General features: G+C 43.3%; 1 protein-coding gene across 5 annotated transcripts in view; it reads left to right on the top strand.

The window, feature by feature from the left end:
* The window catches only part of IGSF9B (immunoglobulin superfamily member 9B), a 224,981-nt gene extending 215,715 nt beyond the window's left edge, over positions 1–9,266 (top strand). For 3 of the 5 annotated variants that reach the window (XM_033917419.1, XM_033917418.1, XM_033917421.1), the window contains exon 20: positions 6,752–9,266. In XM_033917419.1, the coding sequence (XP_033773310.1) occupies positions 6,752–6,975 (224 nt within the window). In that variant the 3' untranslated portion in view covers positions 6,976–9,266. The remainder of the gene's footprint in view (positions 1–6,751) is intronic. The other 2 variants (XM_033917423.1, XM_033917422.1) reach the window with 2 other exon arrangements.
* The last annotated feature ends 4,190 nt before the right edge of the window (positions 9,267–13,456 follow it).

The following is a 13,456-nucleotide window of genomic DNA, read 5'->3' on the forward strand; positions in this document are numbered from 1 at the left end:
CAAATTCATGACCTTTTACCATTTTAGAGGAAAAAAGGGTGATAAATTGAAGAAAAGAACAACTTGCCAACCAGCATACAAAAGATGTTCTGTAGTGCTTTGGTGTTGAGTGGTAGAAAGTGGAACAGGAAATTAAACAGGTGGAAGGAAGAGTGAATTCAAATAAATATAACATAGCTTAGAAACTAATGTCTCATAGTCAGTGGAGGTATTGAAACTGAAAAGCAGTTGAATGCTTCAACAAGACAATAATCCAAAACCTAGCCCAATATCAAACTTGAAATACTTATAGGAAAAAAAGTGTGGATATTTAAAAGGATTTAATTGGGTAGGGAATCTCCTATTCAGAATGACACGGGAACAAATTTGTCCCTGTCCCTGTGAGTTTTGTCGTTGTCCATGCCCCATTCCTGTAAGCTCTGCCTTAACTGCACAAGCCTCGAACACTTATGATTTTAAAGTGTTTGAGGCTTGAGCAGATGAGGACGGAGCTTGCAGGAATGGAGCAGGGGCAGAAAAAGAACTCACGGGAAGCATAGCGTTCAATTCTGGTCTCCTTATCTCAAGAAAGATATAGCGGCGCTAGAAAAGGTTCAAAGAAGAAGTGACCAAGATGATAAAGGGAATGGAACTTCTCTCATAGAAACATAGAAACATAGAAATTGACGGCAGAAAAGGGCTATAGCCCATCGAGTCTGCCCATACCAATGACCCACTCCCTGATTCTTACTCTCCTAGAGATCCCACATGAATATCCCATTTCCTCTTGAAATCTAACACGCTGCTGGCCTCAATCACCCGCTGAGGCAGCTCGTTCCAATGATCGACCACCCTTTCGGTGAAGAAGTACTTCCTAGCATCACCCTGAAATTTCCCTCCCCTGATTTTCAGCGAGTGTCCTCTGGTTACCGAGGGCCCCGTAAGACTGAAGATATCATCTTTCACCACTATACGCCCAGTAATATACTTAAAGGTTTCAATCATGTCTCCTCTCTGTCTTCGCTCCTCCAATGAGTACATCCGCAGTTTTTTTAACCTTTCTTCATACGTGAGATCCCTGAGCCCCAAAACCATCCTGGTAGCCATTCGCTGAACCGACTCAATTCTCAACACATCTTTTCGGTAGTGTGGTCTCCAGAATTGAACACAATACTCGAGATGAGGTCTCACCATGGATCTGTACAGTGGCATTATTACTTCAGGTTTTCTGCTGACAAAACCCCTACGGATACAGCCCATCATTTGTCTTGCCTTGGATGAAGCCTTCTCTACCTGATTGGCAGCCTTCATATCGTCGCTAATGATCACTCCTAAATCACGTTTACGTTATGAGGAAAGACTGGAAAGGTTAGGGCTCTACAGCCTGGAAAAGAGAAGGCTGAGGGGAGATATGATTGAAGCCTACAAAATCCTGAGTGGAATAGAATGGGTACAAGTGAATCGATTTTTCACTCCGTCAAAAATTACAAAGACTAGGGAACACTCGATGAAATTGCAGGGAAATACTTTTAAAACCAATAGGAGGAAATATTTTTTCACTCAGAGAATAGTTAAGCTCTGGAATGCATTGCCAGAGGTTGTGGTAAAGGTGGATAACATAGCAGGTTTTAAGAAAAGTTTGGACAAATTCCTGGAGGAAAAGTCCATGGTCTGTTGTTAAGACATGGGGAAGCCTTTGCTTGCTCTGGATCGGTGGCATGGATTGTTGCTGATCTTTGGGTTTTGGCCAGGTCCTGATGACCTGGATTGGCCACTGTGAGAACGGGCTATTGGGCTTAATGGACCATTGGTCTGACCCAGTAAGGCTAGTCTTATGTTCAGATTTAGTGACAGTTAACGAGCTAGTCTCCATAGATGTTGGAAAGTGAGGAGCCACCAAAATATTTTTTTACCTTCCTCTAACTACAAAAGTGAAGCTTCTTACCTCCCTTCCCCTGGAAGTTGAAAGGGGAAGAGAGCTGACAGGCCTTGAGCATATTCGGATGTTCAAGGTCCTGCATCAGCCAGAGCAATGAGTCTTTTGTAATGCTGATTGTAGCATACCTACAATCTTATTTATACATTGGGTTCATAATGTATACATAGATGATAAAGAGATTTTTTTTCTTGTAGCAATAGGAAAGTGGATCTATTAAGACATCCACTATTAAAGAAGCATCTGTGAAACGGGCAATCACATTGAACTTGAAACATGCTTTAGAAGCACCTGTATTTTAGTTAGTGCTATTTGTTAAGCACCACCAGAAACAAGCTAGACAGTATAAGTGGAAAAAAGGCACTAAGGTTGTAATGTTTGCTAGGTGAGGTGGCTACGGCCCTATATAAGCCCTCACTGTTGTTGCACAGTAGTGATGTGAATTGCATATAATTTGTGTTTGAGTATATGGTGATCTGTTTTGTGGACATATACCGAACCAAGTGTAGGTTTATTTTTAACTGTACCATGCAGAGGTTGGGTTAGTTAGCTTTGGTTCACTTAGGGAATCAGTGAAACAATCTATTTTTCTAGGGATGCTTAAAGTTTTGCGCACAATTGTATATACTTTATTAAAACTGAATAGTACTTCAAGGAAATAATAATAAACATGAATACATTTGTCAAGTAGGTTTTCACCTTATGACAGTGTTTTATAATTCATAGCTTTTCAAACTTCAAATTCCATTTGACATTCACAGAAGGTCTAGCAAATCTCATACATGGTTTAGCAAGTACTCAGGAACCTCAGTGCACAAGTTTCACGCAAGCTACTGCTAAAATTTAGTACCCTGTATATGCATATGAAATAGTACTCCATTTAAAAAATGATCACATTACAAACCCTCACAGTTCCAGCACAACTATTCTAATGTAGGCCTTTATTTGAAAATAATTTCTGCTGCCCTTTGTTTCAGTGGCGCAGAGAGGGTAAGAGGCACCTGGGGCAGTGCCGCCCCTTCCCTGCCCCCTTCTCCACTCCCTATCGCTCCTCACTGACCCCCCCCTGCGGTATGCATGCCCCCTTCCCTTCCCCTGTAACTCCTTAATTTTTCTGGCATGAGCAGCATCACAAACTTGCTGCCCGTGTCGTGTCGGCTTCCCCTCTGACATCACTTCCTGGGCGCGGGACCCGTAAGTGACGTCAGAAAGTGCTAACACTGATGCGGCAGCAAGTTTATGATACTGCTCATGCTAGGAAAATTAAAGAGGTACGAGGGAAGGGGGTGCATGCACATGGCAGGGGGGAACGGGAAGGAGCGGAGAGGAGGATGGGTGCCAGAGCCTTACTACACCACTGCTTTGTTTTATCTCTGACCTGTGAAAAATAGAAGTGTATACAGTGGTATTTCAGAATCCGAATGCCCCAAAACTGGAACAACTTGGAATCCAAACTATTTTTTTAATTAAAATTTGCCCCGGAATCCGAATGCTGCTTTGGAATCCGAGCGTACGGAAATTGTGAGTGTTGCTCAGTCCAAAGCTTCCCCTCTGACGCAGCTTCCTGTTTCCGCCTGGGCGGTTCACGTCAGAGGGAAGCTTTGGGCTGAGCACCGCTTGCAGTTCCTGTTGCCGATCTTGCTGTCTATGCCAATTGGGGGGCCCAATCTTGCTGTCTATGCCGGTGGGAGCCCGATCTTGCTGACTCTGCCAGGGGGCCCCAATCTTGCCACAATCTTGCCAATTCCTGCACAGCCCGTCTATATTAGCCAAATCCAGTGTGTTTATTGTTAAATTTATTTAAAAATCTGAGTTTGTGGGACCAAGGAATGGATTAATCCACAATTTCTGTTATTTTCAATAGAAAAAATTGTCTTAGAACTCGAACGTTTTGGAACTCGAACGGGGTTCTGGAACGGATTAAGTTTGGATTCCGAGGTACCACTGTATGTTGAAAAACATTCACATGGAGTCCTCAGTGAATGCAGTTCTCTAAAGAAACAGTCTATTGTGTAGGTTTTCTTCATTCAGGTAGTACCTCAGCTGCCTCCTTCTGATGTGGTGATCACTGGGCTTTAGCGATCTTTGCTAACAGATCTGAATGGAAAATGCATTTAGTAAATATTAGTGCCCGGTTTGGATGAGATTAATAGATGAGCCACACCAGCTCATGTTTTCCACTGGTCGTTGGAATGTGCCTGGTTCTGTAGTGCAGAGCGGTTAGAATAATAAAGTGTGCCATACAGTGGCATAGTGAGGGTGAGAGGCACCTGGAGAGGGGGCGCTCCTTCCCGCCCCCTTCCACATGCTCCTTCCCCGCCCTCTCCCACCTCACGCGCACTGCTTCCCTTCTCTCATACCTCTGTAATGTTCCTGGCACAAGCAGCAACCCCCAACCTGCTGTCGTGCCAGCGTCTGCTCATCCTCTGACATCATTTCCTAGGCGTGGGTCCAGGAAGTGACGTCTGAGTAAGAGCCAATTCTGCTGCGACAGCAGGTTGGAGGTTACTGCTCACGTCAGGAATGTTACAGAGGTACAGGGGAAGGGAAGTAGCTTGCACGTTGGGGGGGGGAGGGAAGATGGCTGCCTGTGCCCTCATTAAGACAGCACCTGTGGCTAACCACCCCCTCACCCCCCCTTACTATGCCACTGGTGCTATGGGAAGATTGCTTCTGGTGCCATCATACTTTCTCCTATTCATATGTACATCCACCTTATTTGTACTGCATGCATACTATATGTAAAGGTTCCAATTTTAGATTTAACTGATAAACACTGATATACTCCCAATGCAAAAAAGTAAAATAGGTGATTATTGGATAAGGACCAGAAAAACACAACTTCCTCCAGGATTCTGTTAACTCTCTGCTTGCCCTACATCCTCCATTCAGATTTTGGGCCATTGCTAAACTAAACTAAAACTAAGCTTTATATATCGGTCATCAACCAAAGGAAGCTCGACTCGGTTAACAATAATAAAAAAAATACAAATAGATAAACAATCAAGAATTTCAATGGGGCTAATTTCCAAAGTGTTTAGCAAATAAGAAAGTTTTTAAAGATTTGTGAAAAAATTAGAGGAAGTTCATTCCTTAATTGAGAAAATTTGAAAATAAAAGATTGGCTAAAGTTCTTAACTCCTTTAAGTCCTTTTTTGAAGGAAGGGAAAGTTTGTATTGTTGGATGCCTCTTGCATAGGAGAATCTATAAACATTCATTCTGTGCTGATAATTCCTAAGTGACAAAATGTACATATAGATTCCACTGAAAAAGGTACCCAACATCTGTACCTGTGGCACATAAACATTGATAAATGCAGATTTTCTGTAGTCTCAAAGAAGCTCTAATTAGCTGGAAAATAAACACCTACATTTACAATTCATGAACTCCTAAGATTAGAAGTTCTAATTGTTTGCAGCATATATATGATACACATGCAATTTTGTAGAACATAACATAAAAATTTGCATACTAGGACACACCGAAGGTCCATCTTCCTGTTTCCAACAGTGGTCAACCTAGGTCCCAAGCACCTAGCTAGATCCCAAGCAATAAAACAAGATTTTATGCTGCTTATCCTAGGAATAAGCAGTGTATTTCTCCAAGCCATCTCAACAATGGCTACAAAATAAATACAAAAATAATGTGTGTCCATTGAAGAGGAGAGATGTAGAATCAGTATTTCTGTATATACTGTACAGTATATACTTGACTATAAGTCTATCCAAATATAAGTTGGGACCCCCCATTTTTCCCCTAAAAGAGGAAAAATGGTTGACTCGAATATAAGTCGGGTGGCTTAATATTCAAGTGCCCTGCCCTGCCAGGATCTGTACCCAGCGCCCCCTCCCTCCCCTGTCAGACTCTGCACCCAGCCCCCTTCCTGCCAGGCACTGCACACAGCCCCCTTCCCTCCCTGCCCTGTCCATCGTACCTCCTCTGCTGCTGGAATCCCTGGTGGTACTGATACGTAGTGGGCAGGAGCAAGCTTTCCGCGCTCCTGCCCCTCTGCTAACCTAGTCGGTCAGTCAGTCAGTCACTGCCGTGAGTTCTGGCTTCAGCTGCAGCGGTACCGAGTAGGAGCCCACTTTGGCGATGCTGCTAGGCGCTAAGCAGCTTTCTGAATGGCTCCCACAAATTCTCACAAAAATTCACGGGAGCTATTCAGGAAGCTTCTCAGCACCGAGCAGCAGTGCCAAAGTGCGCTCCTGCTCGGTACCGCTCAGCAGCTGAAGCTGGAACTCATGGCAGCGACCGACCGGGTTAGCAGCGGGGCAGGAGCATGGAAAGTTCACTGCTGCCTGCTACACCTCTGGATCACCAGGGATTCCAGTGGCAGAGGAGGTACGATAGACAGGGCAGGGAGGGGGGACAGGTTGCAGAGCCTGGCAGCCCGGCAGAGGCCTGCAATAAGTCTTGGAGGGGATTGGGTGGGCACTGAGTGCTGGCCCAAATATAAACCAGGACCCCCATTTTTGGGCCAATTTTTGGCCCAAAAATCCTAGTTTATATTCGAGTATATATGGTAACTGGTTCCATTTGTGCATCCAGTCTGAGATTTCCCTAAATAACTGGATAATTTTGGGCCTACTCTGTGGTTTAATTATGAATACATCTAGAAATCATGACTTCTAGCCCTTTCAAGACCAGGATAGACAAGTTCTGTGACTCCATGAGTGTACTCATCTTTCTGTAGAATTCTGTGATTTTAAATATGAGGTATTTTTTTAGCAGTCAGGGTTTTCTTCTACTTTTGTCTGAACTGTTTGATTTGTGTTCTTTCTTTTTCTCAACCTCCTTTCCTCTCTCTCTCTCTTTCCTCCCACCCCCACCAGACGATTCTGCCTCCCAGGTTCAGCAACTTCCTAACTCTCAGGTACTGTGGCCTGAGGAAGCTGTCTGCCTCCGCAAGAAGAAAAGACACTCCCGTCAGGACCCATTTGCCCGCCTCTCTGCACTGAAGGATGACCTCTGCCACCGGCCACTTGCTGAGGACCAGAAGGCCATTCTGACCAGCATGGACCACGATGATCCTAGTGGACGTGCCACATTGTTGTAGCACCAACAAGAAGCAAAAGTTTATATACTTGTTGGTGCTGAAAAATAGGTTGTTTGGGAGATCTCGTCCCCCTTAAATGGGGAGTCATTGTAGTTTTCAGCATCCACCTAAAATCTAGCTGGGTCTTGATGCCAATTGAACTGATATGTGATTTTGAAAAGAAGAAATACATCTTTTATGTTTTCCATTATGTTGAAAAGACTGACTCTGTGCTCTATATCCAGTGGATGAAACAGGTTTCTGCATTGCCACAACTGGAGCTGGACGTCCACCTGATTGTTGATGGTGAAAATGAAAAGAATACTTTTAAAGTCATTTTTCTTCACATAGCAAGGGGCTTCTAGTTCACTCTTTTGGCATAGGATAGGGCAGGGTGCGTTTTGTTCTTAACAACTTTTCAAGAAGCTAACATCTTTAGTCATTTTAAGCCTTGGGGTTCAGTTTGCTGAATCCCAAAGATGGAATTGATTTGCAGTGGTGACCTCATTTCTGGAGCTATATTTCTATATTTAGATCTCCAATGATCAATAGGTCCACGTAGTTTTACTCTGCATTTCTCAATAATGTTTTGGTGCTTTTCTAAGTAAGACAACAGATGCGCCCACGTCCTAGAAATTTTCAGCCCACGTGCTCAATTCATGGAATTAAGATTATACCATGAGTATTTCCTGGAGGTTCTTATCTAGTTGATGGCAATTACAGGGCAAAGCTGTAAGCATGCCCTTAGGGAGTCCTCAGCAGTCATGTGCGTTCAGCATTAAGGGTTGTAGTTTTTTTTGTGGGCTATTGTTAACTCCAGTTCTCATTGCATTACATGGGATCTGTGCTTAAATAGCATGAGTTAGTGGTAAAACAACACGTGTTAGTAACTATGCCTCTAGGTGATATAGTATGAGCAACTGACTGGGAGTTTTCATATAATGACTACAGTTGGGAAACTTGCTCGGGGATTGGTACTCAAGCAATATATTTGGTTTATTAAACATCAGTGCCCTGTATCTGTCCACACTTCCTTTGTTTCCTGTTTCCTTTGCCCTTATCTTTTAGCACTCTTTGCTAGCTCCCTTTCCCAGCTATCTCTGAATGTCCCTTTGTGCCCTGTCATCACTATTCTTTTTTTTCTCCCCACACTGTCCTGCTTTGCCCCCTTCCCTCTTCTGGAAACATTTAACTATTCCCCTGTCTTCTGTAATGTTTCATACTCTTTCTATTTTTTTTCCCATCAGCTTGAACTGGTTCCTTTTTCCTCATCAAAAATTTGTTGACGCACTTAGCCCCCGATTCCATAAATGGCACACACAGATAGGAACGTGATTGGGCAGTGGTCATAGAATAGGGTCACTTGTATGCATAAAGTAATACGCTTAATTGGTGATAACTACAGTATCAATAACTGGCCTTAGCAAGTGTTAATTGACACTAATTATTAGTTTTATTGTTAAGTACCTCGGAGCTTTCCAATTTCTTCAATAACTCTCAAGGCCTTGATATTTAAACTATACATATGGCCCTAGTCTATAAACATCAGGCCTAATTTCTATAGTACACATCTCTAAGGGGATTTGGTCATTGAAAAAGGCATGGGTGGGTCAAGAATATACCCAGAATTAAGGCATAGTTTTATAGAATACTTGCATTTACGTGTCTAAATGCCAGTATGTAAGCGTGAGCATTTACACCAGTCTTTGGTTAGGTGTGAGAATGCGGAGCTAAGCTAGTATTCTATAACAGCAGTTCCATGCAGAGCCGCCGTTATAGAACTGGTGCTTAGTACCCTGTATTTTGATGCTTATCTTGGAGGTGCCATTTATGAATCTACCCTTTCCTATGTTGATATTAGTAAATGTGTAATTCACCAGAGCGCATTTTGTTTCCATTTGCACTAATATTTGGAATTAGCTCTTCATGAAATGCAGATATTGCCGATCAGTACAATGGATTCCTTCCATAACACTAATACAGAGGTGGAATGGATGTTGTGTTTGGATTCTAAGCTTTCTTTGGGAATTTTGGTGCTAACATCTAATTATGCTACGCGTACCTTTTAGATCTCTAAACTTAGCGGTTTGGCATTTTTTGTGATGGGCTAAGATCCTATTTTATGACATAGCATGAAAGCTGAAGACTTCTAGTGTAGGAGCCAAGGTGGAGATATAACTTGGCATTCGAAGTCGAGAATGACATGGGGACAAATTTTTCCCTGTCCCCTCAGAAACTCATTTTCCTGTCCCATCCCCGCGAGTTCTTTTCCTGTCCTTACCCCATTCCTGTAAGCTTTGTCCTCAACTGCATAAGCCTCAAACACTTTAAAATCTTAAGTGTCCGAGGCTTGTGCAGTTAAAGCAGAGCTTACATGAATTGGGGCAGAGACAGTGACAAAACTTGCAGGGATGGGGAAAATTTTCTCCCCGTGTCATTCTCTAATTCAAAATTCCAAGACATTATTTCTTAATGTAGTAGCTGATGCAATTTGAGCTGGACATTTTTATCCCATGAGATGTCATCTTACCCCAAATAACAATCAAGTGTTTTTTAAATATAGTATTTTCATTGTTAATACTTTTGTCCATCATTTCTTTAGATTTTACTGAAGCAAACTTACCAGGATAATTCTAGTTTTCTTCGGCATAATACAGTATGCTTAAAACAGTGTTCTGCCTCATCTGGGCTCCAAGCCATCTGCTCCTGCTGTGGGAGGCAACCTTCCTATTTCCTCAAAGCTTAATAAGGCCTCTTCTGGAACATTTTTAGTAATTTCTTGAATCTGTTGAGCAATTGAAAGGGACTAAGGAGCAGCCTTTCACCTGTAAATTATCACTAAAAATAATCTGACACACATATACAGGGGCATTTTTGATATGTAGTCTGACACCCAAAAGTCAGCATCTATAATCAAAAAACACCAAAAACGTACGACATGTTTTGAAACTCGGAGTGTAGAGGTGGTATCGTTGTTCACTGCTAAACATTGCTGGATACTGAAAATATGCCACAGAAAAATATCTGCAGTGGTACCGTACATAGAGAATGTCAGCAATGATGTCCAACATGTCACCACGGTAGTGAAACGACATTCCAGTGATGTGCTGAATGTGTATATGTAGATAAACGTTTCACGCGGAGAAATGTTTCTTTGTGGGAGTGAGGAGATAGAAGAGTACACGAGAGGTAGTGGAGATAGTGAGCATAGAGACAGAGAGGAGAGAGAGAGAGACAGAAGAGAATGTGTGTGTGTGTAAGAAAGAGAGATAGGACGGAGAGAAGTAGATAGAGGCAAGAGAGAGAAGGGACAAGATAGGACAGGAGAATGTCCCGTAGTAGAGAGCCTAATTACTCCCCCCCAGGAGACTAAGAATCTGGTCCTGTGCCTCCACTACAGGAGGCACATATTCAAACATCTCCATCACCTGCTTCTCCTCAGTGTGTCCATGAGGGCATGGAGAGCCATCTGCAGCAGTCTATACAATTGAATGGGAAACTGTGCCTCCCAGGATCACAGCAGCATTCATGTGCAAGCACCACACACAGGCAGAGTGTGGCTCCAAATATCTAACTGCTCATGTAATAACAAAGGAAAAAACACCACTGTGCAAGAAGCCTTCAGGAGCTTGCAAGTTTCCCCCACCTGCTCCACCTTTGCCTTGCTAACATGAGAGGCCCCATAGATGTAAGTTCCCTTCACTCTCCATTCCTGTCCCATGCCCACATAGAGCAATGTTGGGGCCATCTCACTAATGTACAGTAAGTCAGAAACCATACCTGCCTGCCCCAGTGACCAGCTTCACCCCCCCCCCCATCTACAATACAAATGCTCCACACAAAGGCCACTACACTCTGCTGGGGGCCCCATACTCACCCCAGCTCACCACCCACCTGAGCCATATTCTCCCATCTGATCTCCCTGCAAACAGGCCTTGTGAAGAGCAGTACACAGCATGTCTCAACAATCATGTATGTGAAGCCAAAAAGGTCCAAGAACAAAAGCAAAAACTACAGTGATGGCGTACAGGATGCCAAGTCTTTATTGGACAAAAATAAAAATGAAACCATAAAACAGTTTGTATCCAAAAGGACAGATAAGGCTGGACCCGACACGGTCCGTGTTTCGAAGAAACACTCCTTCCTCAGGGGTCCTGTGATGTATCAATGCAAGAAAACCTGATAGATAACAACTGGATAAAAACAGTAAGTAACTGAACAACCGTAAGGGCTCCTACATGATACAAAGAGGCCTTGTGAAGAGCAGTACACAGCATGTCTCAACAATCATGTATGTGAAGCCAAAAAGGCCTGTAACCTGACCCCATTATCCAACAACTTGTATCTTGCAGGCACTTTGCGTGCACAGAGACCTGGAGTCACAGACCTGGAGTCGCAGTCTCTGCGCAGAGAAGATACCAGCCTCATCTGGTGCATGAGATTGTGCCTCAGGGCTGAACATAAATACACCACATACAGCAACTCTCAGACTCCCAAAGAATGAGATGTCATGATACATCTCAGGGGAGAGGGAGGCATTTGCCCATCTGCAGCCAGCAATCCAAAAGGCTACACACTCATATCTAGCTCCTTGCAGCAGGTGGAGAAAGAAAAAGAAAACATTTCTACAAACATCAACAGTGGGTATTGAACCCCCCTCAACCCTTGTAATGCTGCACATGAGCCCTAATCCCTACACTACAGAAGAATCTGACAAAGAAGAGAGCTATGAAGGACATCACACTGGACACAGAGGGCCCTCAGAGCATACCTAGTCCCTCAAACAGATCCCACACTCATTGGCTAGACCACCGTCAGCTTCACAGGCTGCTGTGGGAAACATGCCAACCCACTCAGAGCTCCCTCAAGCTGCCCCCAAGGAATGGGGGAAGGGTGCGTAGGTGAATGTTGCAAAACATAATATGGACTAATAATTTCTTCACCGACCTGGACCTAACACTACAGAGCAGATCACTGGCAGAGCATCGTGGGCAAGGTTGGCAGGTAGAGCACACACCTATAAGAATAGTGCCCTTGGGATGAGGTCACACTCAGGCCTGAAGCCACAACCCATGCAGGCAGCTGAAAATCAGGGAAAAGTGAGGAAGATGGGGTTGCATGGTGTGTGACAGCAGCTGTGCTGCATAGCTTGTCTGCTGGGGCCTGCAGCCATGATCCAAACATGGGTCTCACTGGCCACCTAGGCAATGTACTGCTGGGCCCAGATGGGGGCCCATATCCCTAGCTGTTAGCTTAAGCTCTGGATGATATCTCTGCCTGACCTTCACTGCTTTCATCAAGAGAGCTGGTCACGACCCACCCACCCCTAAACCACACGCCCAGCAGCCCCACCTCCTGGTCACACATAACCCACAGAGGGAGAAATGATCAAAAGTCTGTGATCTTTCACTAGCAACCTGTGAGGAACAAACCCTCCAGATTTGGAAATGGAGTGCATAGATCTGTTGAGCATGCATTCTGTGCCCCAACCTACATGGCTGAGGCCTTTAGGAGATGTGCAAACAACTGCTTCCCAGCAACAGGTTACAATAAAGGACATGTTTAAAAGGTAGATGTTAATGTTTAATACTGAAATTTTGACAAGGTTCATAGTGAGATTTATAGGTTGGCAATAGCAGAGAGATGATACTCATGACATCAGGCTGTAAATGTCATGAAACATACAACTATAAAAGATTACATACAGATGATAAAACTGCAACATCATATCACGTCAAAGGTGATACTAACAGATACCACTTTCAATAAATACAGATAAGAACAATGTGACATCAATTTTAAAAGGTTACCCTACAATCTCATAAATCATACACATGGGCAGATGAAGGGGGTATTGTAGGGAAGGGGAGGTGATATACACAGATGGTGGATATACAGTGGTATGCAAAAGTCTGGAACCACTTGTGAATTTGCATTCTTTGGCTATTAGAATCAACTTTTTATTCTAGCTTGGCCTTAAATTTCTGAGTTTGTCAAAGTTGCCATATTAATCATTTTTCTGCGTAAATCAAGTAATGTACTTTGCTGGCCAAAAAATTACATATGAACGTCATCTATCCTTCGTATTCATGTAGGTGACCATGAAAAGAGTTGTTTTGTGTGTCAGTGATGATAACTTTAATAATAATAATAACTTTATTCTTCTATACCGCCACAATCTTGCGACTTCTAGGCAGTTTACAATCAAGAGTGCTGGACATTCAGCGAAATACAATAAGTAGATATTCAGAGGAAATACAGAGATCAGAGACCTCAGGAGGCAATAGTATAGAAATACAATTTGCTAAGCAAAAATGTAATATGTACATTTTAGTAGTTAATGTCCGACAGGACCTGTTGGGGATAAATAGCAATGTAAAGTTACGATAAGATGAAGATAACAGATTATATTTATAACAGTGCTGTAAGTTCCACTGACCATGCCATTGACGATGTGCAGATGTCCGACGCCACTGGCAGTCATGCAGCCTCAGAGCATGAC

Source organism: Geotrypetes seraphini, chromosome 13 (genome assembly GCF_902459505.1).
Source record: "Geotrypetes seraphini chromosome 13, aGeoSer1.1, whole genome shotgun sequence".
Classification (NCBI taxonomy): Eukaryota; Metazoa; Chordata; class Amphibia; order Gymnophiona; family Dermophiidae; genus Geotrypetes; species Geotrypetes seraphini.